At 38.6% G+C, this 24150-nt stretch overlaps 2 protein-coding genes across 3 annotated transcripts; one reads left to right on the top strand and one right to left on the bottom strand.

The window, feature by feature from the left end:
* Window positions 1–136: 136 nt before the first annotated feature.
* On the bottom strand, window positions 137–3425 carry anapc16 (anaphase promoting complex subunit 16). The gene is made up of 4 exons (XM_006791097.3): window positions 3283–3425; window positions 2839–2992; window positions 1204–1278; window positions 137–785 (listed from the first exon to the last, which is right to left on the bottom strand). The coding sequence occupies exons 2-4, from the start codon at window positions 2978–2980 to the stop codon at window positions 676–678; spliced, it is 327 nt and encodes a 108-aa protein (XP_006791160.1). The 5' UTR covers window positions 2981–2992; window positions 3283–3425; the 3' UTR covers window positions 137–675.
* On the top strand, window positions 3350–19019 carry ascc1 (activating signal cointegrator 1 complex subunit 1). Of its 2 annotated transcripts, none has more exons than XM_006791096.3 (10): window positions 3350–3832; window positions 3952–4054; window positions 4188–4285; window positions 4376–4554; window positions 4668–4801; window positions 6537–6656; window positions 6767–6891; window positions 7508–7581; window positions 9589–9733; window positions 11952–18659. In XM_006791096.3, the coding sequence occupies exons 1-9, from the start codon at window positions 3718–3720 to the stop codon at window positions 9703–9705; spliced, it is 1065 nt and encodes a 354-aa protein (XP_006791159.2). In that variant the 5' UTR covers window positions 3350–3717; the 3' UTR covers window positions 9706–9733; window positions 11952–18659. The 2 variants fall into 2 exon arrangements, with proteins under 2 accessions (XP_006791159.2, XP_006791158.2); XM_006791095.3 differs by lacking the exon at window positions 11952–18659 and adding an exon at window positions 18666–19019 and having other exon boundaries at window positions 3354–3832.
* The last annotated feature ends 5131 nt before the right edge of the window (window positions 19020–24150 follow it).

The following is a 24150-nucleotide window of genomic DNA, read 5'->3' as shown; positions in this document are numbered from 1 at the left end:
AATGAACAACAGCAATATCAAAATACATACCACAAAAAAAGCAGCATTGAGACTTTTCTATCCTTGGATTTAACAAAACTTAACACGGTGAGGTGGAGTTGGACAAAATACACAGCACCAGGCAAAACAAACAGCAACCAATGTGAAGAATGTCCCAAGTCTGATTTTATTTACAAGCTCTCTTTGTTTTGTTCCAATTGCTGGTGGAATAAGGACATACACAGAAAGGAGAAGAGACCAACAGTGCAGCAGGCTTTACGTTTATAAGTTACATTGGAGCCATTTGGAAACACAATGCTTCTCTTCCAGGGATTTAATACCAAATGTAGAATTTACATTAACATGAAGGCTAATTCCAATGAGAGAATCATCTTGAACAGCCTAAAGCAGATGGAAAATCTGTTACCTTGTGAATTGTGTAGTTACTAATTTATAAGAATGTTGTTGACAAGATTTTATTTAGTATGCTGGGTTTAATGTAATAAGTGGTTTAAAAATAAAACAATCATATAGAAGTGATAAAATAACACATCTCACATTTGGGATCTCCAGATAACACTTTTAAACTTATGATACAGAATACAGCAGGAATATCATTTGTAACTTGAAAAAAAAGGTTACATTTTCCTTCTATTTGGCTGATTAAATAAGCAAAAGACATCTGAATCTCTTTATTTAAGATGGTGTGAATCCCAATAGCTGTTCAATAGGTTTATACCGCCACTCGTCTGCTTCTAGCTCCTCCACCAAGCTCGCGAGTTTCTCCATTCGAGACACTTGCTGATCTGTAAGAATGGACATTACTCATTAGTATACCTGTTTCTATTAGATCAGGGGTGTCAAATGTAAAGCCTGGGAGCCAGAACTAAAGATTTTAATTCGGCCCACATGGCTTTAGAACAACTGAAGGTGGGCATAAATTTAACTGTATTTTCATAAAAATACAGTTAAATAATGATAACCATTTATATGATGCCAACGTGATTAAGTAATGGATCAAAACAAAAAATGTTTGTTTTTTCACCGTCTATATATCTCGCAGGGATAAAATTTTAGTTACACTGTGAGAAATGGGAGTTTCACTCATCCAGCCCATTTATGATGAAGGTAGGCTATATGTGGCCTATAATGTAAAATGAGTTTGGCACCCGTGTTAGATCAACCAAGACTAATGTGAGGCTATGCAAATATAGTTAGACTTACCATGTTTAACCTGTTTCAGTGTTGAGGCCACTTGGTAGCTGAATACAGACTCGCATAAAAATCTGTCAGAGCCATCTAAAAAGAAACGTAAAATGAAAAAAAAAGTTCAGTCAAATAAAGAATTCTTATTCAAGCTTTGGTCTCCAGGGTAATAAAAGCCAAAACGTAGATTTCAAGCTACATCAGAAAGAGATCTTAAAATATTTCATATATTTATGACATAAGAAGTACAACAACAGTAAAATACAGCTAAAATAGTTTTGGGTTTTTAAAAAACATTACAATGTCAAAGCCTAAGAGACATCATCCATTAGTATACACTCAACCACCATCTTATTAGGCACACCTGTTTAGCGGCTTGATAACGCAAACATGCAATCAGTGAATCACAGGGCAACTCAATGGTCAAGACAACCTCCTGAAGTTCAAACCGAGTGTCAGAATGGGGAAGAAAGTGAGTCAAGTGACTCTGAATGTGGCAAAGTTGTTGGCATTTCAGAAACTGCTGATGTACTGGGATTTTCCCAAACAACCGAGGTTTTCGAAGGTTTCCAGAGAATCGTACGAAAAAGATAAAATATCCAGTGAGCAGCAGTTCTCTGGGTGAAAATACCTCGGTGATCTCAGAGGTCAGAGAAGAATATCCAAAATGCTTCAGGCTGATAGCGAAGCAAGAATCAATGCAAACAACCACTTGTTAAAACCAAAGTAAGAAGAGCATTTTTGAATGCACAACACAACAAATCTTGAAGCAGCTGGGCTACTGCAGCAGAAGACCCCACCGTGTGCCGCTCCTATGAACTAAGAACAGGAAATTATGACTGGACAATAGACAAAAGAAATGCTGCATGGTCAGATGAGTCTCGATTTCTGCTGCCACATTTTTAGGGTCAGAATTTGGCGGGACCAATATGAAAGTATGGATCCTTCCTGCCTTGTATCACTGGATCTCGCTATTGATGGTGGTCTAATTGTGTGGGAGATATTTTCTTTCTTGAGCATGATTTAAATGCCACATATTACCTGAGTATTGATGTTGATAATGTCCACCCCATTATGAGAACGGTGTACCCATTTTCTGATGGCTGCTTCCAGCAGGATAACACACCATATCACACGACTCAAATGATCTCAAACAGGCTTTTTGAACATGACAATGAGTTCACTGTATTCAAACTGCCTCCACAGTCACCAGGTGGAACAAGAGATTTGCATCATGGATGTGCAGCAACTGTTTAATAACATCATGTCAATATGGACCAGAAACTGGTAAGAATGTTTCCAGCACCTTTGTTGAATCTATGCCATGCCCCACACAGCATAAAAGGCTTAAAAGGCTTAAGGGTTTCGCTTTATCTTAATGTGTCTACCATGTGCAAGAGAAAGCACTTGATTGTGAAGAAGAGAGGCAGACTCTGCTTTGTAGTAACATATCTTTCTTAAATACTTTAGAAACACAGGCACATATGTTCTCAGTGTTATACTAAAGTTGGCAGATATTATAATATTAAGGTATTATGTTGCAAACCTCCTACCATTATATATGCTTTTCATATGATTTCTACCTCCTGGCTATTTGGGAGCATTTGGGCAGCTTTTATACAAGTACTTTTATCCGTTTTTCCTTCATCGTACCTTCCATCATTTCCCCTGCGCCTTTTGGATACGTATAGAGGACTTTCCTTGGTGGGATGAGCTCGGAAGCACTGAACCCGGAGCCAGTCACGGAGCTGCCGCTCACTCCTCCCGCAGAAGAGGACGAAGAAGACGCGGCCATTGCCTCGATAAACTTTAAACAACACACACAACAACGACTGTTGTTACTACCAGTTTAATGTGTCAAACACAGATAAAGCAAGGTGGTTCATGTTCTAGTAATCACAAAGGCTTTTAAACATCCAAACCAACCGGTAGGGGTTAGCTTGGAGGGACTGTTTCACTAGTTTTAATGATACAACATTGCTAGCAATAAAGCTAACTATTCTGCTTATACTAATGTTGATGATAACCACCCAGCAGAAATATTAACAAATATAATATGGCAAGAAGTCTCCATTTTTATTTAAAAGTACAACTTACCGTCGATGTCACAGCAAATATAACAACTTAAAATCCAGCCAGTTTTTGTTGTTTTTCAGACGTATACCAGTAGTTTACGACAGAGACCGCATTTTACGTTCGTCGCGACAGGGGTTGCTGCTATCGCAGATTTTACAATCATAGGGATGGCTCGTCTCAGTCGTCTGTCGCTAAAAGGTCGTTCAATGACTTTTGTAGATCTGTTAACACATTTTCCGACATATTTAAAACGTCACTAACCAGGACAGTTCCAACTAGCTAGCTAAATAAGTTTTGAAAGACAGACAATTTTATACAATTTTCACTTAGCTGACAAGCTAGTATATTATCTATTAAGTGTTTTTGACGTCACCAAAAGTCACCTCAGTATCGCCCAAACCGTCGTTTCTGTTGTCAGATTTGCACAGGTTTGCTAACACTAGCTAGTTTACCAGTATGGATGTCTTACGTCCACCTCTTATAAATATAAATGGAAGAATATACCGCAGGAATATAATTAAGGAAGATCATTATGAGGAAGAGGAAGAGTTTTCTTACATGGGACCACCAGGTAAGTCGAGAACTATCCGCTAACAGGTAAAATACATGTTTGTAAGAAGCTCCAGATAATGCTTTCAGATTTAAGCACAGTTTCTTTTTAAAAATGTGAGTATATTTCTGTGTTTCTAGATGATGAAGAGCTTGGAGAAGATGAAACCTGTGATACCCACTTAATTGAACAGAGTGATAAAGGATATCGCTGTGCCATCGATGTCCCAAGTGTTCTTTACAAGTGTGTCATCAACAGATCATAAGTAGACCCATGCTTTGGTTGTCCTTAACCTTTCACTTTCTGAAAATAATACAAGATTCTGTAAGCAGCATAACGTCTGTCTGTGTTTCTCTGTTTTCTTTGTGTTCTGTAGATACATCATTGGGAAAAAAGGAGAAACGCGTAAACGTCTGGAGTTTGACACAAAGACGTCTATTAACATCCCAAAACAAGGAGTGGAAGGGCAGATTGGTGGGGACTAAGGGCAAATGTTACGTAAAAACTGAACAGAGAGCAAAAGATATTTCCCTTCACTAATTTCCCTCCCTCATTGTGTAACAGTCATTACAGGTTCCACCAAAACTGCAGTTTCATCTGCTGTCACTCGGGTCGAGGTCCTTGTTGAGAGTTTCCGGAGGAAGCAGCCCTTCACACACTTTTTGTCATTCCCTTTAAACGACTCAAAAGTTCAAGAGGGATTCCTGAGATTTAAAGACGAGGTTTTGAAGCAATGTTCACAGGTATCTTCTGTAAAAAGGATCCAAAATATAACTGGTGACAGTGAGGGGCAGTTATGGCAATGTATTGCTTAAGGAGAGCATTTTACATCATTAACAAATTCCATGTTCTGTAGGATCATGGAGTAGAGGAAAGCATATTTCAGAACCCTGCAAAGCTCCACTTGACCATCGGCACCTTGGCTCTGTTAAATGAAATGGAAGTGAGAAAAGCATGTGAACATCTCCAAGAGTGTCAAAACTTCATCAGGTAAGGCCCGAACAAGGTTATTGCATTATACAAAGCACTTAATGATTTTGGTGTATGACTACAAAAGAAATTGCACTTTGAAACAGAATGAAATGTTAAACATAAGCGATCTAAAAATAAGTAAATAAAATAAGAGCAGTAAAAAAAAATGTATATGTAAAACAATCACTGACTGAAAAATACTAACATTATAAAATGAAACACAAAATTATAAATTATACAACAATCAGTAAAATAATCCTAATAAAAAAATGTCACACTAGGCGAAATTAATTCATAGATTTAAAGAGCAAAGTAATGTTTAACCTTCCTAATGAAAATCCAGGGTAAAGAAGTACACTGCGTTTAAAGATTTCAACACTTCCAGCTGCTGTTCCATCCGCTCATCGCAAAAAAGATAAAGCTGCCTTCCTTAAAGCTTTTGCTGTGCACTTAGGATCGACTAGCAGAATCCTGCTCAATAATCTATTTGTTCATATTGGTTCATATTTTCAAAACTTATGTGGTGCTTTAAAAAAGGAGAAAAATAATTTAAAAATCATCTGTAACTGTCAGTCTTATGGGTTGGTAAAAATGTTTTTGTTCATTGGTGTATGCTTATACATCAGTTATTAGTTACACCTTTCAAGCATCCTTTTTTGTTTTCAGAGTGGCCTCTGAAAGCAAAAAAGTGGCCTTCTTCATGACGTTGATTCAACAAGGTGTTGACAACATTCCTCTGACATTGTGGTCCAGTTGTTGCAGATTTGTCAGCTGCACATTTATGAGAATCCATCATTCTACCCAAAATGGTAAATGGCCTGTATTTGTATAGCGCTTTACTAGTCCCTAAGGACCCCAAAGCGCTTTACACATTCAGTCATCCACCCATTCACACACACATTCACACACTGGTGATGGCAAGCTACATTGTAGCCACAACTGCCCTGGGGCGCACTGACAGAGGCGAGGCAAAAGAGTTTTATTGAATTGGGTTCTATTGACTTTGGAGGCCAGTGGAATACAGTGAACTCAACTTCCTGAAACCAGTTTGAGATGATCAAGCTTTGTGACATGATTCATTATCCTGCTGGAAACAGTCAGCAGAAGATTGGTACACTGTCTAATAAAGGAATGGACATGGTCAGTAGCAATTCTCAGATTGGTACTAATGGACCCAATATGTGCCAAGAAAACAGTAGCCAAACCACTACACCATCACCAGCCACTGTATACAAAGCAAAATTGGTCCATGCTTTCATTTTATTTACTCTGATTTGAATGTCGCTGGACTCCTCAGACCAGTCAACATTTTTAACATTTTGTTGAGCACATGCGAATTGTGGCCTCAATTTCTCGCTCTTAGCTGACAGGAGTGGCACCATGTGTGAATGCGGTTGTGCATTCAGACATGCTCTCGGCATTGCTTGGTTGTAACTAGTGGTTATTTAAGTTACTGTTTCCTTGCTGTCAGCTTGTAGCAATCTGGCCATTCTCCTCTGACCTCAGGTATTGACAGGAAATCTTTATCTAAATGCAGTGAGTTATGAATGCAGTGTGTGGACTGAATTGTTGCATCGTTGTTAACTTTCTGACCACCTCCAGCCTTATTTCTGAATAGGAGAACCTGTGTCATTGTACGTTACTACCTTGATTAGCTGTTTACATATCCAGACAGTTTTACTGTAACATTTATTTAAAAAAAATACAGTTTGTGTTACACCACAATGATTTTCTTTGTCTGATTTTTCATTAGAGACATCACTGAAGGAAAACCTCTCCCACTGGAGGTGACAGGCATAGAGTACATGAATGATGACCCAGCAATGGTGGATGTTTTGTACGCTAAGGTCAATGTTCCAGATGGATCTGACAGGTTAGTACATCAGTGAATAGTTAAATAACAACATTACAAAAATCCAACATTTTACTGTTTTAACTTTATTTCTTTAATCTCTGTTCTATTTTAATGGCATCACATTATAGGTTGCAGGTGATTGCAGACAGACTGGTAGAGCATTTTGTCTCTGCAGGGCTGATGGTCCGAGAGTGGGACAGAGTGAAGCTACATGGTACTGTGATGAACACTCTGTTCAGAAAAGACTCCACAGGTAAAGACATAAACACACACATGCCAGCCTGACTCGCACAAAGGCATAGTAGAGAAGTTATTGAACTGCTGGGATCGTATTGATTGCTGCCGCCCAGTGAATGTTTGCCGATTTCCCCTCATATCTTTTGGCTTGGAGTGTAGCTGCAGTGACGACAAAGCAGAGTCTTGACCAATTCTGACAACAAAATTGTGCAGAGAGGAATCGGGGAGGCAGTTCTCTGTTTGGCCACAGTTCTGTTTACGTGCACTGAGCTGCATGTTTTCCAAGTACTCTGACAAAAGCTTCATTCATTTTGGACATGGATCAAGTCCAGGAGCAGTTCTCAAATTTGTACTGGGCTTACCAGGAACACAACACAGAGACTGTGCCACTGCTGACCATGTTTACCGCCTTGTGGATAAGCCCTATTAAAATTCAGTTTTTTTCATCTTCTTAGTCCCTATTTCACAAACTAATTTTACTAACTAAATATCCTTGATTTTGCTCTTACTGTTGTAAAGCCACTGACAGGTTCAAGTAAACATGTTAGTTTATCACTGAGATAACATATCTGTATCTGTGTGTTCTGTGCTTTATTGGTCAGCTTGTTCTTTACACTCTCGTGTTTTTACAGTGGAAGATACGGGCGCAGCAGGACGTCAAACCGTCAATGAAAGAGAGGCTTTTGATGCCAAAAACATACTAAAGGTTAGCTGAAATTTACTACTGTTGGATTGAGACACATACTCACTTCTTGTCTGCAGTTAATAATAATATGGTAGGCAACAGCACTGGGCGGGATGGAGGTGCAGTGGTTAGTAGTGCCAACGCCACAGTAAGACGAGTGCCAACTTGAGTCTCCTTGACTCCTGGGGCTTCCTTGTGGCATATGCATGTTCTCCTTGTGCTTTTCTCTGGGGTCTTTGGCTTCCTCCCACAGTAAAGATTGTTTTGGGTGGTCAAAAAGCCTAGATAAGTGCTATATAAAAGCCAGTCCATTCAAAAAACGTTTTACTGTTTTGGCACAATACACATAGTTTCAATTGGTGAAAAAATAAAATACAGTGTTAGAATTTTGTGTATATACTAATTGGGAAAATGTATAAAAACTCTAAAATGCATAAATAAATGAATACAAATGCGTCTTAATTGCTATGTTCAGGAGCCTGCAGCAATATTACACCATCCAATTGATGCAACATTGTTTTTGTTTAAAGTATATTATGTATAGATTTTCCAGCTGTGGTTGACTTGTCCACAGCTCGTCCCATATGATCTTGTCAGTTAATTGCTTCTTTGCTCTTTTAGTGAAAAAAAAACATGAAAATTGAGAGTATTGTATTGATTTTTGGTTCTGATTTACATTTATCTTCTTTAGGGAAAAGGTGTTTTCATTTCACCTGGGACAAATCGATTATGTTCTCACATTAGTTGTGATACGAGCTATCTAATTTAACGTTAAACCACCTGATCTGCTTCACGGCAGTCCAAGCTCAAATTGTGTATAGTTATGACTTCATGTCCAGTTGGGAAACACTGATGCACTCTTGTTTTGCCACCCTGAAACTGAACCAGTAATAACAATTTCCTCATGTGCTTCTCCTAGTGTGATATGTCAAAATTGCCCCCCCCGCCTCCCCCCACCTATTTTTTGTGTCACAGCTGTAGACCTTTTATATTAAAAGAGGAGTGAGCCTCAACAACCAATATTCAATTGTGTCTTTAGGCACTTTGTTAGAAATTGAAAAGTAGTAAAAACATATTATTTGTTCCAATTTCTTAACTTCAGTCTAGAGTCTACAGTTTGACAGGCATAAAATAATATTTTGTACCAACAAGGCGATTCCGAATTAGGTACTAGCCAAAAACCTAGCATATCTCTGCCTGGTAAGTAGTGTGTCCTTAAAAAACTTAAGAAAACGAAGTGAAGTGAACAATATAAGACGTGACAGGCCTAAAAAGTGTCTGCAGCAGACACTGAACACTACATGAAAGTGACACTTTTCAAAACAAAATTCTAACAAAAATTCTAAAGTTGAGGCTTCAAAGCGAGCCCACAAATTAATGGGTGTTTCTGTGTCTATCATTTATATACAGTCTGTGCTGACTGACTACTGAAAACCTGCTATTTTGGCAGAAATATTAGGGAACACTACTTAAGAATGTACTTTATTAGCAGTTGTTATTTTTGGTAAAAAAATAAAAAATAAAAATAACGCACCAGTACAGCTCAAAGACTCTTGGTTGTTTGTGTTGTTTAAAAAAAAAAAACACTTGTCAGAGTCAGGTTGCAAAATCTTCCTGGTGGAGTTTTGACAACTGAAATGCGACACTGGAGATGAAAAGCTCTGACATTCACCTTCCCCTCCTCTACAGAGAAGGTCTTTGTTTGAATAACAACATTGTTGCTGCTGTTTTTTTTTTCTCTGAAAGTGACACAGAGGTAGCAGGCAAACACTCAGCCACCTATAAATATGATAATACCATGTTTGCGACAGCTTACCTTGTTTTCACAATTGAATTTGACAAGCAGTTTTTAACTTTCTAACACAGTGCTGACTGTTTGAAGTCAACACAAGTTGTCCTGCTTTGTTGTAGCACACGGTTGTCTGAAATAGTCTTGAATGTATGTGTATATATATATATATATATTTGTATTTATTGTATTTTTTTTTTTTTTAACAGGTTTATGAATTTAATGTGTTTTCATTACAGAAATTTGGTGCTTACTGTTTTGGAGAGTTTGAGCTGAATACTGTCCAGCTGTCCCAGAGATATTCAACAGACTGCACTGGATACTACAGCTCTGCAGGGAGCATCAGCTTGTCTTGAGCTCATGCAAGAGTGAGCATATACTGAGGTGGGAAAATTAATAAGGTTTATAGCTTTGAGAGCACTGCAGCATTCTTGATAGTTCTGTCCAGTAGGTGGCAGCATAGATTGAGTCATTTGGCTGTTAACAGAGAGGTGGAGATTGGGTCATGGTTATCCCTTTAATAGAGAAGAATAAAAAATATTAGATGTACTTTTTAAACCACAGTGCCCAAATGAAACATAGAAATCTAGTTAAATGGAATTTTCAGATACTTGTTTTATTCCACATTTTTTTGGCCTGGTATATTTATCTGACAAGTATTTAAAGATAAGATTTTACATTAAAACATTTGCTCTTTCATGTATTCCTAAGGACTAAAAAGCTCATAAAATGTATAACATTTTAATAACTTTTATATTTATATCAAATGAAACAGAGAGTTGCAGGAAAATGAAAATCTTATAATCCTGATCATCGTAAAAATTAATAGTTTATGAAAATTAATAGGCAATTTGCAGTTACTTCAGCTATTTCTGTAATGGCCAAAGTAGCTACAACAGTAAACCCATTATTGTAAAATTACCTCTAACAGGAACACATATAGAAGTTGTTAGGAAAAACATAATAGAGGACCTTATATCATTACATTCACTGGCCGCTTAGTTAGGTACATCTGTTCAACTGCTCGTTAACACAAATGTTTAATCAACCAATCACATGGCAGCATCTTATTATATTTAGACATGTAGATATGGTCAAAATGGCCTACTGATGTTCAAACTGCAGTATTCTCTTTGGACCCCTTACTAACTAAGCTTAATTTAAATACCACAGCTTACTTGAGTATTGTTGCTGACCAAGTGCATCCATTATGGCTGCTGTCAGCAGGATAGTGCATAGTTTATACTGCTGTAGTGAATATACATAGAGCCAGTGACGTACCCTATGGAAGTGGCCAGTGCTGTTGCCAACATTTCTATCTGCATTGGCTTTGTCGACGGGGATGTGTAGTTATAATCCTAGGGAGGTGCATATCAGGTTACGGCGTAGGGTTAGAGAAGGGTTTGTTGTTACAAAATACCTATGGTGTTGATTTTACACAGAAATATAAATACCAAATTGTGCCATGCCACAAAGCTCAAAACATCTTAGTGGTTTCTTAAACATGACAGCGAGTTCACTGTTCTCAAACAGTGACCACAGTCACCAGATCTCAGTCTAATAGAGGACCTCTGGGATGTGATGGAAAGGAAGATTGGCATCAAGTATATGCAGTCTGTATCACCTGCCTGATGCTGTCAAGTCAATGTGGACCATAATCTTTGAGGAATGTTTCCAGCAGCACAGTAACAATTTCATCTAAATATTTGGCTTAATTTACAATCTTTGCATCTTGTTCATGTTTACACTTTACACGGCATCCCAATAGATTCAAATGCAGATCTTCTGCCAAACTGGCTTCTATAGCTGTCCAAACACTGGTTGAATTTCATGCTGCTCTAATCTCTTGCTTGCAGTACTCTACGTCATAGCCATGATTTACACCTTTCCTTTCATCTTTTCAACGCACTGCCTCATGAAAGTATGAATGCATCACCAATATGATATTTCAGACCTTTTTTTCCCCTCCAGCTTTTTTTTCTTTTCCCTTTTCTTTAAATCTTTGCCTTTCCCACATGAACCTTGTCTTCACTCCCGACTGTCAACAGTGTCAGTGAATACAGACACTTGCTTTTGCCATCACAGCTTTTTTTCATTTTCGCTTTCCCCTCAGCTGGCAATGCTCTCTGTTTGGAATGCAGGAGGGTGATTGCCAGGCAGCCAAAAGTTACACTGATAAAAACAAAGGGGTCTTTTTGTTTGTCAGCTTTGCAACCCTGTCCTATCCACCCTCCTATCCCAGCAGTGGCATGATTTTCTTTTCTTCTCTTTTTTCTTGAAGCTGCTTGCACAGATTCCCATGCAAATTTTGTTATTGGATATAGACTAGCCAGCTGAACTGCCCATACCCTAACTATTTCATTGTCTTGGAGTGGAATCTTTTCCGACCTAGGACCTGGGACCTAATTAATCATGCCCAGAGCTCTTGACAGCATGCTTTTTAGTGGATCAGGATTGCATCCAACATAACAGCACTCCAGCTAATAACAGAATTCTGACACTTGCCAATACTATTGCTCCTAAGCACAAAAAGAAAGCATCACAAGGCAATTGAAATTTGATTGAATTCATTGAGACTATGCCTCTGTTTTTCTTTTGGCAGGGACATGATTGAGGATGTTTTGCACAGATGTCCGCATTAATGATTGTACCGAAAACACATGAGGAAACATACGTCATCCGTAGACACGGACTCTGAAGACAGATACAATTTGTCCTGAGACTTAATATAACGCATTCAGACTGACTGTTTATTTAAATGGCCATATGTCTTCTTAGTTGTATAGATCGGGAGCATATTGGATTATGGCTGCAATGAAGGAATCATTTCTCACTATCAGACATTCATATTGTCTTGATAAATTGGTTAATTATCTATGAAATGTCAGGAAATTTGGAAACATGGGTAACATTTAATGCCAGATTTAACATTGATAAGTTGGAAGCAAACATTTAGTAAATGGTTTTTTAAACTGTAATTTAGTTTTAATTGAGTTAAAAGCTTCGTGTTTAATATTTAATAAATTTTCAGTCTGTTTTCAGCTATAAATGTGTCCAAGTAAGAATTTGCTCACAAAAAGATTGATAGATTGCTACATTGTATAGATCATTTAGCAAATGTTCTTTATGTCTGTTATTTATATAGAAAGGACATAATATAAAAAGTTGCTGAAAAAATTATTACTACAGTCTGTCTTAAAATCACTTGATTTCTGTAAGGCTAAAGTCCCAAAAAGGCCTAGAAGACCGGTCAGTAAATCCCCTGCAACCGTCACTCTTTAGGGAAAAATGTATATCGACCAAGTCAAGGTTGGAGACAGTTGCTCGTTAAAACTGGTTACAAGCAGTGAAAACTGTGACCAATTTCACCTTGTGTCTGCCAACAACCTCCAGGAAGCACTTGCCACCAGCCAAAGAATATACATTTGACCCTAACCACCAGTGCTTGCCAGATGTTTGCCAATAGGTCTCTGGGACTGTGTGACACGGGCCTAATGCTCCAATCAAACTAGGAAAAACAGTAGTTGAAGATCGTGGCATGATCATGACTACTCAGCCTGCGATGGTGACCAAATCTCCAACCACTCGCAGTCAGTTGTTCTCTTCAAAGAACCTTTGGTACATTAGGTTGGCGATAAAACAGCAATAACACAAAATCAGTCTGCTAAGAGTTTCTAATTAAATGTTGCATGTTTGCATATTTTAAATGGATAAATCTGCAAAAATAGCAAATCGGTTACAATTTTTTGCAAAGCTGTTGTCTACACACGCAGACAAACATATTAAACAGAAATATCTGAAACAATTGTTTCTTGACTGGACACAGTTACACATTTTTCAAAAACAGCCTTTATTGTACTGCTAACATTCCTAGTAATGCCCCATGAAGTCCTAGTCAGAAAAAAGAAAAAACTTTATTTTGGCTATGAAACCACATGTCATATTTCCTACACCATGACACCCTGTTGTCACAGCGTAGGCAATTTTACGTTTCATCTGTGAGTGGTCAGAATGTCACGGCTTATCTGTAAACATAGTTAAATGTGGCTTTGCATGTCCGTGTGGGTGAGCTTGCTTACGCACTGCCCGACATACATAGTTTTTTCTGTCTCTGCCACATCCCTCTACCTAATTAGTCATCTCCGCAGTCCCTGCAGTGAGAACATCCAACTAGACCCTTAAGATTTCAAAACTAGCATGAGCCAATTTAAATAAGACTGATAAATGAGACCCCTGCGTCTGTTGGCGTTACCAGCGACCTCTTTCCCTTTGTGGATCTGCGTCTCTATTTCTAACGATCTAAAGAGACAGAGGAGTTGGGATTTTAATTAAAACGTTACACATTTTAGCTGTTTATGCAGGCATGTGTGCATGTGCTTGTTTACATGCACTGATAAGCATTTAGAAGGGCGGTAAACGACACCCACTGAAAATGTGCCTTTGCAGTATAAAACAAGCTGATAAAACCTTATTTTCCAGCCAATTTGTTTTTGTGATTTTTAAAAGGATTGAAAGCAAAAGCAATCATTTCGTTGAGACTGCAACACTTTTAGAACTTGCACTGAACTGTTCAGTAATAAGAAATTCATATCACATTTGGTAACTGAAGTCTTGTTATCTTGACCAAGTATTGTACCCCCCGCTCCCCCAACCAGATTTGCATAGTTAATTTCATGGCAATGTTCAAAGTAGCCTTTTTAAATGCAAAAGCCAGTTTTTAAATGGGTTTTACTTGATCAGTGTCAGTTTGGGGTTTTTTTTGTTCTTTTCTTTTTAGTACATTACAGATTTTGATATTCAGAGCCACACTTTGGAATTTTTCATAGGGTAATTAGAAATTAAGCTTTCTTTCCATATGGAAAGCGTTAGCGTCTGCTGGGGAAAAAATAGATTTTGGCTGACAGACATGACCTTTAATACAGTAGATATGTTTGATTTGCATGCTTGGAGTAACTAATGACATGCATCAAATCAATTAAGTGCCTAATTACTTTTTAAGGTCACAGTAAGGTTTGCTCAGTGTACACTCAGACTGATACAAAGAATATTTTAAATCAAATATGACATATCGAAAGGTAGTCTGGGCCTTTTTGTGCCGTGTATTCCTCTAACACACTTGAATCCAGTTGTATGAACTTATTCACTTGTGTCCACAGGAAGTAGAAAGGGGCTCTATAAACAATCCTGCTAGACAAAACTGAAATTTTGAAACTGGATATCATTAAGGGTGAAATATGACAGCGTGCCCTTTTTAAACTCTCTTATGTTTGACTCTCCAGTCGTGTGTCACCACCGACTGAATTTCACACTGATCACTCTGTCATTAATAGATGTAAACGGGGCCTTGATGGAGAGCCAAGACTAGAGTATTTGAAATGTCTAATATGTGTCTCTAGCAAAAAGGCAGGTGATCCCTGCACCAGCTCTTTATCATTCAGAGTGCTGAGTCTGGAGGCTGCCTGCAGCTGTCCACGTCTGTTTACTGCTGGAGGCATTCACACAGGGAGGAAAGGCAAAAAGCCTAAAGTGTTTGAACAGTTAGAAGTCATTCAGAGCTACTGTTTACTTTATGTACACTTAGCACTACAAGATTTTTAAATGGGGCTGCAGGAGATTATCATCACCAGTTATATTCTGTTACTTAAAAAAAAAATTATACTTTAAGCTATGAATTGTCAGGAATTGTTGAACATGTTGCATATAAGGACCCAAATTGCCTCTCAAAATCTAGATATGTTCCATTTACAGTAATATGAAAGAGAACAGTCATTAAATCCTCACATTTAAGAAGCAGTAGCTAGTGAACGTTTTGACATTTTTGTGTAGTAAACGATAAATGATAAAACGTTTGGCAAAGGACTAAGTCTACCAGATGTTTGACAGATGTGTATACACAATCAGCAGACACGGTCGAGATGACCTGCTGAAGTTCAAACTGAGCATCAGAATGGGGAAGAAGGGTGATTTTAAGTTACTTTTCAGAAACTGCTGATCTGCTAGGATTCTTCTACACAAGCATCACTAGTGTTTACAAAGGATAGTTTGAAAAAAAGATGAAGTATCTAGCAAGCAGCAGCTCTCAAAAATATCTTGTTGATGCCAGAGGTCAGAGGAGAATGAACTTACTGCTTCAAGCGATAGGAAGGCAACAGTAACTCAAATAACACTTGTTACAACCAAGCTATAAAGATGAATATCTCAGAATACACAACACCCCAAGCCTTGAAGCAGGTGGGCTACACCAACAGAAGACCATACCAGGTGTCACTCCTGTCACTTAAAAACAGGAAGCGGAGGCTACAATTTACACAGGCTCACCAGAAGACTGGAAAAAATGTTGACTGGTGTGATGAGTCTCGATTTCTGCTACGACGCTTGGATGGTAGAGTTAAAATTTGGGGTAAACAACATAAAAGCATGAATCCATCCTACCTTGTATCAAAGGTTCGGGGAGGAGGTGGTGGTGTAATTGTGTGCCAGATATTTTCTTGGTACACTTTGTGCCTTTTGTCTACTTACCGTGTCCATCGTGTCTTCTGAATGTTACTTCCAGCAGGATAACACACCACTCCACAAGGCTCAAATTATCTCAATGTTTCTTGAACATAACAGTTACTTATCTGTGTACAAATGGCCTCTACAGTTACCAGATCTCTATCTAATAGAGCATTTTTGAATATGTGATGCTATTATGTCAACATTGACCAAAATCTCTGAGGAATGTTTTAGCAACTTTTTGAAGTCTAGCCACAAAGAATTAAGGCAATTGTTAAGGCAGAAGGGGGTCCAGTAAAGTATTAATACTGGGCTAACTGGTGATTGGAGTACTTGTGACCTTCTTCTTCTTTTAAGATGTGCAGCCCAGTGCTTCATGGTCTATTTTTATGAATGCTTTTTGAATGAATATATCTGCATATTAGACCAGGAAGGAACAATGAAAGCACTAAGAGTCAAAGGAAACTGTAAGGTGGTGTTTCATAAAATCAAAAATGAGCTCAAGGTTGCTAAACTGTTCCGGAGAGCACTGCAGAGGTGGGTGATTGCTGTTACTGTATCACTAGTCCTGCTTTACAGAACAAAATAATATAATAACACAAGCACAGATGATGGTCAACACTCTTATTTCAGCACTAAGTGTGAAGGATGCTTATACAAAAGCTATAAATGTTGTGTCATCTGTTTATCACGCAATGTGAAATTCCTTAGTGCATCACTTAACACTCAATTGTTTTTTTTACTGTTAGTATATAAAAGTGCAGCTGATGGGGATTTGTCATTTATAATAGCTTAATAATACTTAGTAAAAATGAAACTCTGTACTGAGACCGAGCGTGTCACAGTTCAGAGTATTCGCCATCTTCTGTTTATTGTGCACGTTTAATTGAAAAAGGTGCTATACTATCTTCCACCTCTGCAGCAGCTGCCTGCAGTGCAAAACCGCAGCTTTCAGTACTTGCCAGGAAAAGGCAAACTGCTGTCAGACTGCTCTCAACTAACTTTGCACTTTTAATAGCTGAGTGACCCAGTTTGAATCCTATTGAATTAAATCTATACACATTTATAGCAGCTCTACTTACAGCTGTAAGTCACTAAGGATTACTTATTAAATGTCTCCCCGTGCGGTTTATTCTCTCAAAATATCTTCTTTTGATGGGATTTCCTGTCCATGATCCTGTTTACAGGCTATTTGCTTTTTTTCTTCTTCACCGTGTCGTTGGGTACCTCCAACTGGACATACACAATTCACACACACACAAAAGCAAAAACCACAGAGGGGACCTTTGTAAGAAAACAAGTACTTTATTACTTTATCAATATTTCATGCCTTAATGCCCTTTACTGTACTGTAAGGGTCCCTTTTTATTTCTATTTTCTGTACATTTGTATTGCATAATTGCATATGGGCATGAAGTAACTGACTTAGAAAGTCACCTGTACAGTAGTGTGCAAAAGTCTTGAACCACCCATCATTTCTTTATATTTTGCTTCCAAGGAGAACTATCTTGTTGTTGTTTTTTTTAAAAGTGGTTGTGAGCAAGGGTTCTCCAGGATCTTGGAAGGTCTTTCAAAGTTTTTCTTTGGACATCGGCTGCTTTTTAAGCAACTTAATGCTCACCTATGAATCATTCAAGGATAAAAGAGCAATTTATTCAAGGGATGAACCTGTATTGTCCACACATAACAGACAACTTGGTAATAAAAATACACAATTTCTTTAATTGAATCAACAAATGCCAAAGGTAACACAGTTTGACAGGCAGACAGTTTTTGCACCAACAAGGTCACTCCTCAAGTGCTATTAACTGAAAACCTGCCATATCTCAGCATGATGTGCAGTGAGTCCTTAAGCAATTTAAGGAAACTGGACAAGTGGAGGGTGGAAAAGAAGTGGCAGGTCTATGTAACAATCTAGAGCAGATGAACAGTATCCAAAAACTCATGTCCTTAAGAAACTGGAAAAGATCCAGCAAAGACCTAACACAGGGCCTGAGAGATGCATCTGACCCTGTTTGCCAAAATCTCATCGGAGTTAAAGTGGCTGTCAAGAAGCCATTGTGTTGCCAGTGGCAACAGGTCTTGTTAAGTGACACATCCATATTTAAAAATTTTGCTTCAAATCGTCATCACCATATATGGAAGTACAACACTGAGCGTGTAGAGCCATCCTTAAAACACAGTGGAGGCTCTATCATTGTCAGGCTGTACGGATGAATGGATTTATAAATGCAGAAAATAGTTTAATCAAACAATCATACCAAATACTGACTTTCAAGCTTGTTCGAATTGTATGTACGCTTGGACACATTTTAAAAAGTCGCTGCTCCCATTTTCTTAGGAAAATAAAAAGAGGTGGCTCAAGACATCTGAGAATTTATAAGCAAGTAATGAAAGAAAATCAGCAGACTAATTTTTAGATGAACATAACGGTCAGTTGCAGCCCTGGGGGTGCTTTAAAGCAGCGGTCCCCAACCTTTTTTGCGCCACGGACTGGTTTATGCCCGACAATATTTTCACGGACCGGCCTTTAAGGTGTCGCGAATAAATACAAAAAAATAAAACTAGTACCGGTACCGAAAAAAAGAAGATTTATTCATAACACACGTGAAAAGACCCAGGAAAACTGAGTTAACGATAAAAACGATAACAAAATAACGCTGAAAACCGATAAAAACCCTGAAAACCATACATTTCACACCTGAGCCTCAACTCTCGTGGCCTAGTATCAAACAACTCACGGACCGGTACCGGTCCGAGGCCCGGGGGTTGGGGACCACTGCTTTAAAGTACAAAATTTATCTCTGATTATGTGTTGCAGGTCTTTGATGAACACGACAGCAGGATTGGAAATGTTAAGAAATGCTCGCTGATGAAGAAGTTCTTTCCTGACAGCTGGACACGGACACGACGTTACAGCATCTTTCCTGAATCTTATGTTGAACTCATCTGGAAAATTGGGATTTTGGTTGTTTTCTCACGCTGTATATTCTGTTTTGATTTGTCAGGAATAAACAAATGTCTTTTGCATCCAACCATTGCCTTCTGAAATTAATTGTTGTGTAGCAGAAATTCCTGAAGTGATCTTTACGGAGCAGTTACATCACTTATAACCAATGTACATCTCTGATAAGGTCCAAAGCTCCTGTTGAGCTTCGCAAGCTGTTTGTGAAACGTTGTTTACATTTGTGGATGGGAAATATTAACAGATAAGGAAGCCTTCAAGTTTTTTGCTGCATGGAGTCTTGCCTGATATTCAAATGAAGCTTCCCGTCCCTCTGCTCCTTTTGTGTAGACTGATTACGCTCGGTGGAGGATTGATATGGTTTATCTGCCTAGAGAGGAGCAGGAGGAACCGATGCCATCAGCTAATCCCTTTACAATTAAAGGCACTCTTCCACAGCGTGACTCTTGATGTGTAGAAGAAGATGTTAAACAAGTTGCATGAAGCTGCTTTTATGTTTAAGATGCAAGAGGCTTCACATTGTGCTTTTTGATATGTGTGATTATACAAGTTTTGGTTAAATGAACGTGAATATTGTCATGTTAGGCACATTAAAGAGCATTGTAGTCTACTTTACTGTGAGCTCTGTTCTGTGAAAGGCTGTAATAGATGTGATTCGGCCATGTGTTGATGGCTTTGAATAACATAAAAGGGTTTATATACATACAGCATTGTCTTCTTGGTTGGTATATTTATTTTAAAGTGCCTGTTGTCATCAAAATTTACTATAAAACATCCAATAGCAATAAATATTTCTTGACACCTTGAGTTAACTAACATGATAATCCGAGGTGTTTCTTCACATCTGAGTAAGACATGTTTCTAAGTATTTGATTATCAGAGAAGTAAAAACACTCGGTCCCCGTGTTGCTACTCGTATGTAGAAGAGCAGCACTCTTAAGAACTGTCTGCAATTAAAATAAATAAAATAAGGCTCTTTGGAGTCTTTTCCCTAAAGCCTGTTATCTGAAGCAATGAACATCTCATCAGCATGTTTTCTATTCGTTTTTTTCCCTTTCATTCACATTGAAGATTCCCATAGGAGACTTCCTTTGCAAGGATCCAAAGAGATGCTTCCAAATAACCTCTTAAATTAAAAACAAATATTTAAAACCTAATGGTGCAAAGCAGAATAGAGTCTTTAAATAATTCTAGGTGACCCAGATCAGCTGTGTAACCATTAATCTGCAGCACATTCATCCAGACGAGAGTAATGACGACCTCTTGATTAATACATCATGTCCACCACCTTGTATTCCTGATGTGCGCAGCAGGCTGGCACTGTGGGACATTTCTCCTGTTGCCCTTGCATCGCAGTTCGCGAGCTCTGCACAGTCAGGAAAGCCTGCGACTGCCACATCAACTATTTTGATGGCAATGTCAGAGTTGGTTTGGCCTGCTAAGCAGCATCCCAGAAATGTGATCCTGCCCCCTGGCTACTCAGCCACGGACAATATTGGTAATCTTAAACATAAATGAATCTGAGCAGAGGGCTGGATTAGGTTTATCTTCATGGGGATGGGATGCACAGCAGAGGGAGCGAAGGAGGAGAGGGCATGCAGAGTTTAGGCAGCAGCAGGAATAACGTGGATAGACTTAAGATGATGTGCAGCTACAGCAGAACTCGAGGTCATAAAGAATGGGGGATAAAAGCCGCAACGCAACACATTTAAACTTGTTTCATTCCACAGTCCATCTTTACAACATCATTTGGTGCAGGCAGTCAAACCAATTAAAGTCTCAGCATTTTAACATCAGAAAGGTTGATTTATAATTAGAGATTAAGCTACTAGGAAATCTATATATGCACAACACAATAATGAGGCAGCTAGTGTTTCCCATGTGTTGCTGAAGGTATAAGTATATAAGTACGCTAACTCATAACTTCATAAAATCACTTTGGCAGCACAAATTGTTACATTACTCAATAACAGTTGAGCGTTTACTCAATACAGTTCAAAGAAATGTTGAATTTCCAGTGCACTGTATTACCAACCTGCCATAGCTAGCAAAGGCCCAGGCTCGTCTGCAAACTGGTTTATGCTCATTGCCCATGTATCTGAGTCATCTTAGTCTGAGATTGTGGTTGTATCTTATATGGTCATCTCTGCACAGAAGCACCACCCATTTGCTGTTTTAACCTTCTGTCTGCAATGGGCAGCCAGTTAGAGGAAAGTTTTAAACAAAGCGTAGCCAAGACAAACTGTTTCACTCAAAGGCCTGTTCACTACACTTCTTGTCACTTTCATTTGCATCAAAGCAGATGAAATGGATTCACAGAGGTTTAAGCTTTCTAGGTGGACAGGCTGAGATCCCTGATGTTTAACTGACTGTGTGTTACGCTGTGATGATCGCTTCCTTCATTTTTTCTTGTCAGAGAGTTAGATAAAAACAATGGCACCAGTCTTCATGCTGTCAGTTAACTGAAAAGAGGGATACCTGGCACTGCTTACTAGCACCTTCACAAGTCAACATTTAATAAACTTGAAAACATCACATTCAGGTTTTGGGAAAAGGGAACAAGTGGCGAATCATGAAATTTTCTGTAATGACACATCCAATATAATACAATAAGCATTGTTTTGAGTCCATTTATATCTGATGTCAGATTTTAGAGTGAGATAATATATGATTCTGACATTGGCATCCTCTCCCGGTGCTAATTTTAACATAAATGAAACCTCAGTTGATATGAGGCCTTTTGGGACTCTTCAGTGACCACTGGTAGTCCGGGGAACCATGTTGTGGGCACTACTTCCCTATGATATCAACTAAATTGCAGCAATTTTCCTCTCATTTCCTTTTCACTGTCTGAACCCAGATGTAGGCGTAGGCTAACTGGCATTCTTCCAGAAAACATTTATTCTACTTGTATGATTCATTTACAGTGTGACTGTTAGGATTTCTGAGTGTGTGTTTGTGTGTGGGCTGAAAAAGTAAATCAAACAACAACAAGAAGACGCTGAAATAATGATTCAAAGTGAGCACAAATAAATGATTAGCGCAGGATCTAATCTCCCCTTTAACTCTCCTTCTCCCTCCCTCTCTCCCTCCCTCTCTCTCTCTCTCTCATTTCCATTCAGTCTGTTGAGGCAGCAGCAGCAGTCTCGTATGTGGCTCATTGGCTGGAGGACAGCGGCAGGAGCAGCAGTAGCAGCAGTAGCAAGAGGATACATCCCAGACCACACTGCCCGAGCACCATGGTGGCTGTGAGAATCGTTGCTTGCCTGTGTCTGCTGGTGGGCGTCTCGCTCCAGGTGGACGTGAAAAGTGGGAAAGAGGCAGGAAAAGCCGGGAATTTCATGGAAGATGAGCAATGGCTGTCAACCATCTCCCAGTACAGCCGTAAGATCAAACACTGGAATCGCTTCAGAGACGTGAGTGCTGTATTTGGTGTAATTAACACAAGCATGCGTTGTCGTGTCTTTAGCTCTTCCTATACTGGGCTTTCAGAGGTGTTCCCTGTGGAGAAAGCGCAGGCTGGTTTCTCAGGTGATTTTTGCGCACAGTTAACTGTCAACCCGAAGTGCACGTATACCCAGTTTTATCAGTTTGTGCATGAGAAATACTTTGAAAAATGAAAGTATTTACACAGGATGCTAGAATTCAAGCTTAGACTGAGGTCCGAATGAATGCGCGCGTGTCCGTGTGCGTGCATCGATCATGAAACCATTCAGATTCATTTCACTCTTCTTCTTTTTCATTTTTTATCTTATTCGATTTAATACATTTATTGCTTCTTAATAAAGGGGGAATGCCAACTATTTTATTGCGTATACCTGCGGTTAAAACTGACACTTTTCGTCTATGGACCGTCTTGCAAGTGAATGCAAGTGAATACGGCAAAACCCAAAGGAAATCTACGACATATGGTCTCAAAAGCTATTTCCAAGCTCCTTCTGGGTAACTGTGATACTCTGAACCGTATCTCTATTCATGAATTCCCATTGATCTGCCATATTGTAAATGTAGGGCTCACAGGTAGGAGTCTTCCTGGGCTTTCAGACTGAAAAGACGCACAGCAAGCCATCTCCTGTGTTGTCAATAAATCATAAATAGAAAATATCAAATATTAAAAAAACAAGCATGGCCAATGCTCAAGAGTAACATTCCCTAAAGCTGGAAAATAAGTGATGAAATTTAAAATATCTAAATTTTGAAGGCCATAATTTAGTCACATTGTTAATAAAGCTGGAACTCCATGATTGGTTTAAAAACAAAAAGCAAAAAAAAATCTTTTTAAGGCAAAAACACCATTTGCAGATTGCAGCTAAACAAATATGCTTTATAAGGACCAAAATAAATACTATTTGAAGATAGTGCCTTAGATTTCCACAAATGTCAAAGAACTGTTTTGGAATTTTGTAGATTAAAATATTAATCACGAACATAGGCCTAAATGCAGGGTAACTGGGTAAGGTTACAGCAACCATATACATTTTGTGTATATGGTCCAAGCAACCACACCAGTAATGGTACATCTTGACATGTATATTTTTTGTGACGGGATAGGCCTACATTTTCACGAAATCCTGCTGTGAAACCTTTTAACATCGACAAATGATGCACCTGATAAATGCAGGCTCTTCATCACAGTAGTGCAGCTTCCTGTAAATCAGATTCCTGCTTATTTATTTCCACCACTGCCAATAATACACTGATGCAAAAAGAGATATGATAAGAACAGCTATCTTGTTGTAAACCACAAAGCAGACAGGTGTGAACCAATCCAGATCCTTATAGTGGGCAAATTCTTCAATCTTTTGTGCCATTAAATATCTGAAAGCTCAGGATGAGAAAGTCATTTTAATGTTGGTGGGTAATGATGAAGGTCTCATTTTAACTGAGGAGGACTGGGTGGAATGATGACAGTGATGATGGTGCTTTCACAAATGTATATTTTTTATTTTTGTGTGTTGCTTTTTGAAGCTGAAATAGAAAGTTGGATTCTATCTAACTTTATCCCATCCCAGTATCCACAACTGGTACATACCAGCATTGATTACCCATTGACTGATTACCCATTTGACAATATTAGTTCTTTCTTTCATCACCAAATTACAAATCCCACCCACCGTGACAGGTGGTGATTAAGGACAAATGCTGACACTCAAGCCAATATTGATTCTGCTTATAGGTCAGATGCTTTATTGATTCTCCTATTGATTCCTGATCAGTTGTCTGTTGCCTGGGAAAAAAGCAGGCCATTACAGGCCTTTTTTAGGTTTATTAGCTCTGATGATAGGAAAAAAGGCACAAATGTATGCATAGGCTCAACTTCTTTGAGTTCAGTGCAATTGTT

Source organism: Neolamprologus brichardi, chromosome 8, assembly GCF_056152115.1.
Source record: "Neolamprologus brichardi isolate AB-2024 chromosome 8, ASM5615211v1, whole genome shotgun sequence".
Classification (NCBI taxonomy): domain Eukaryota; kingdom Metazoa; phylum Chordata; class Actinopteri; order Cichliformes; family Cichlidae; genus Neolamprologus; species Neolamprologus brichardi.
Note: the sequence above shows the minus strand (reverse complement) of the source record. Positions and strands in the feature narration are given on the sequence as shown.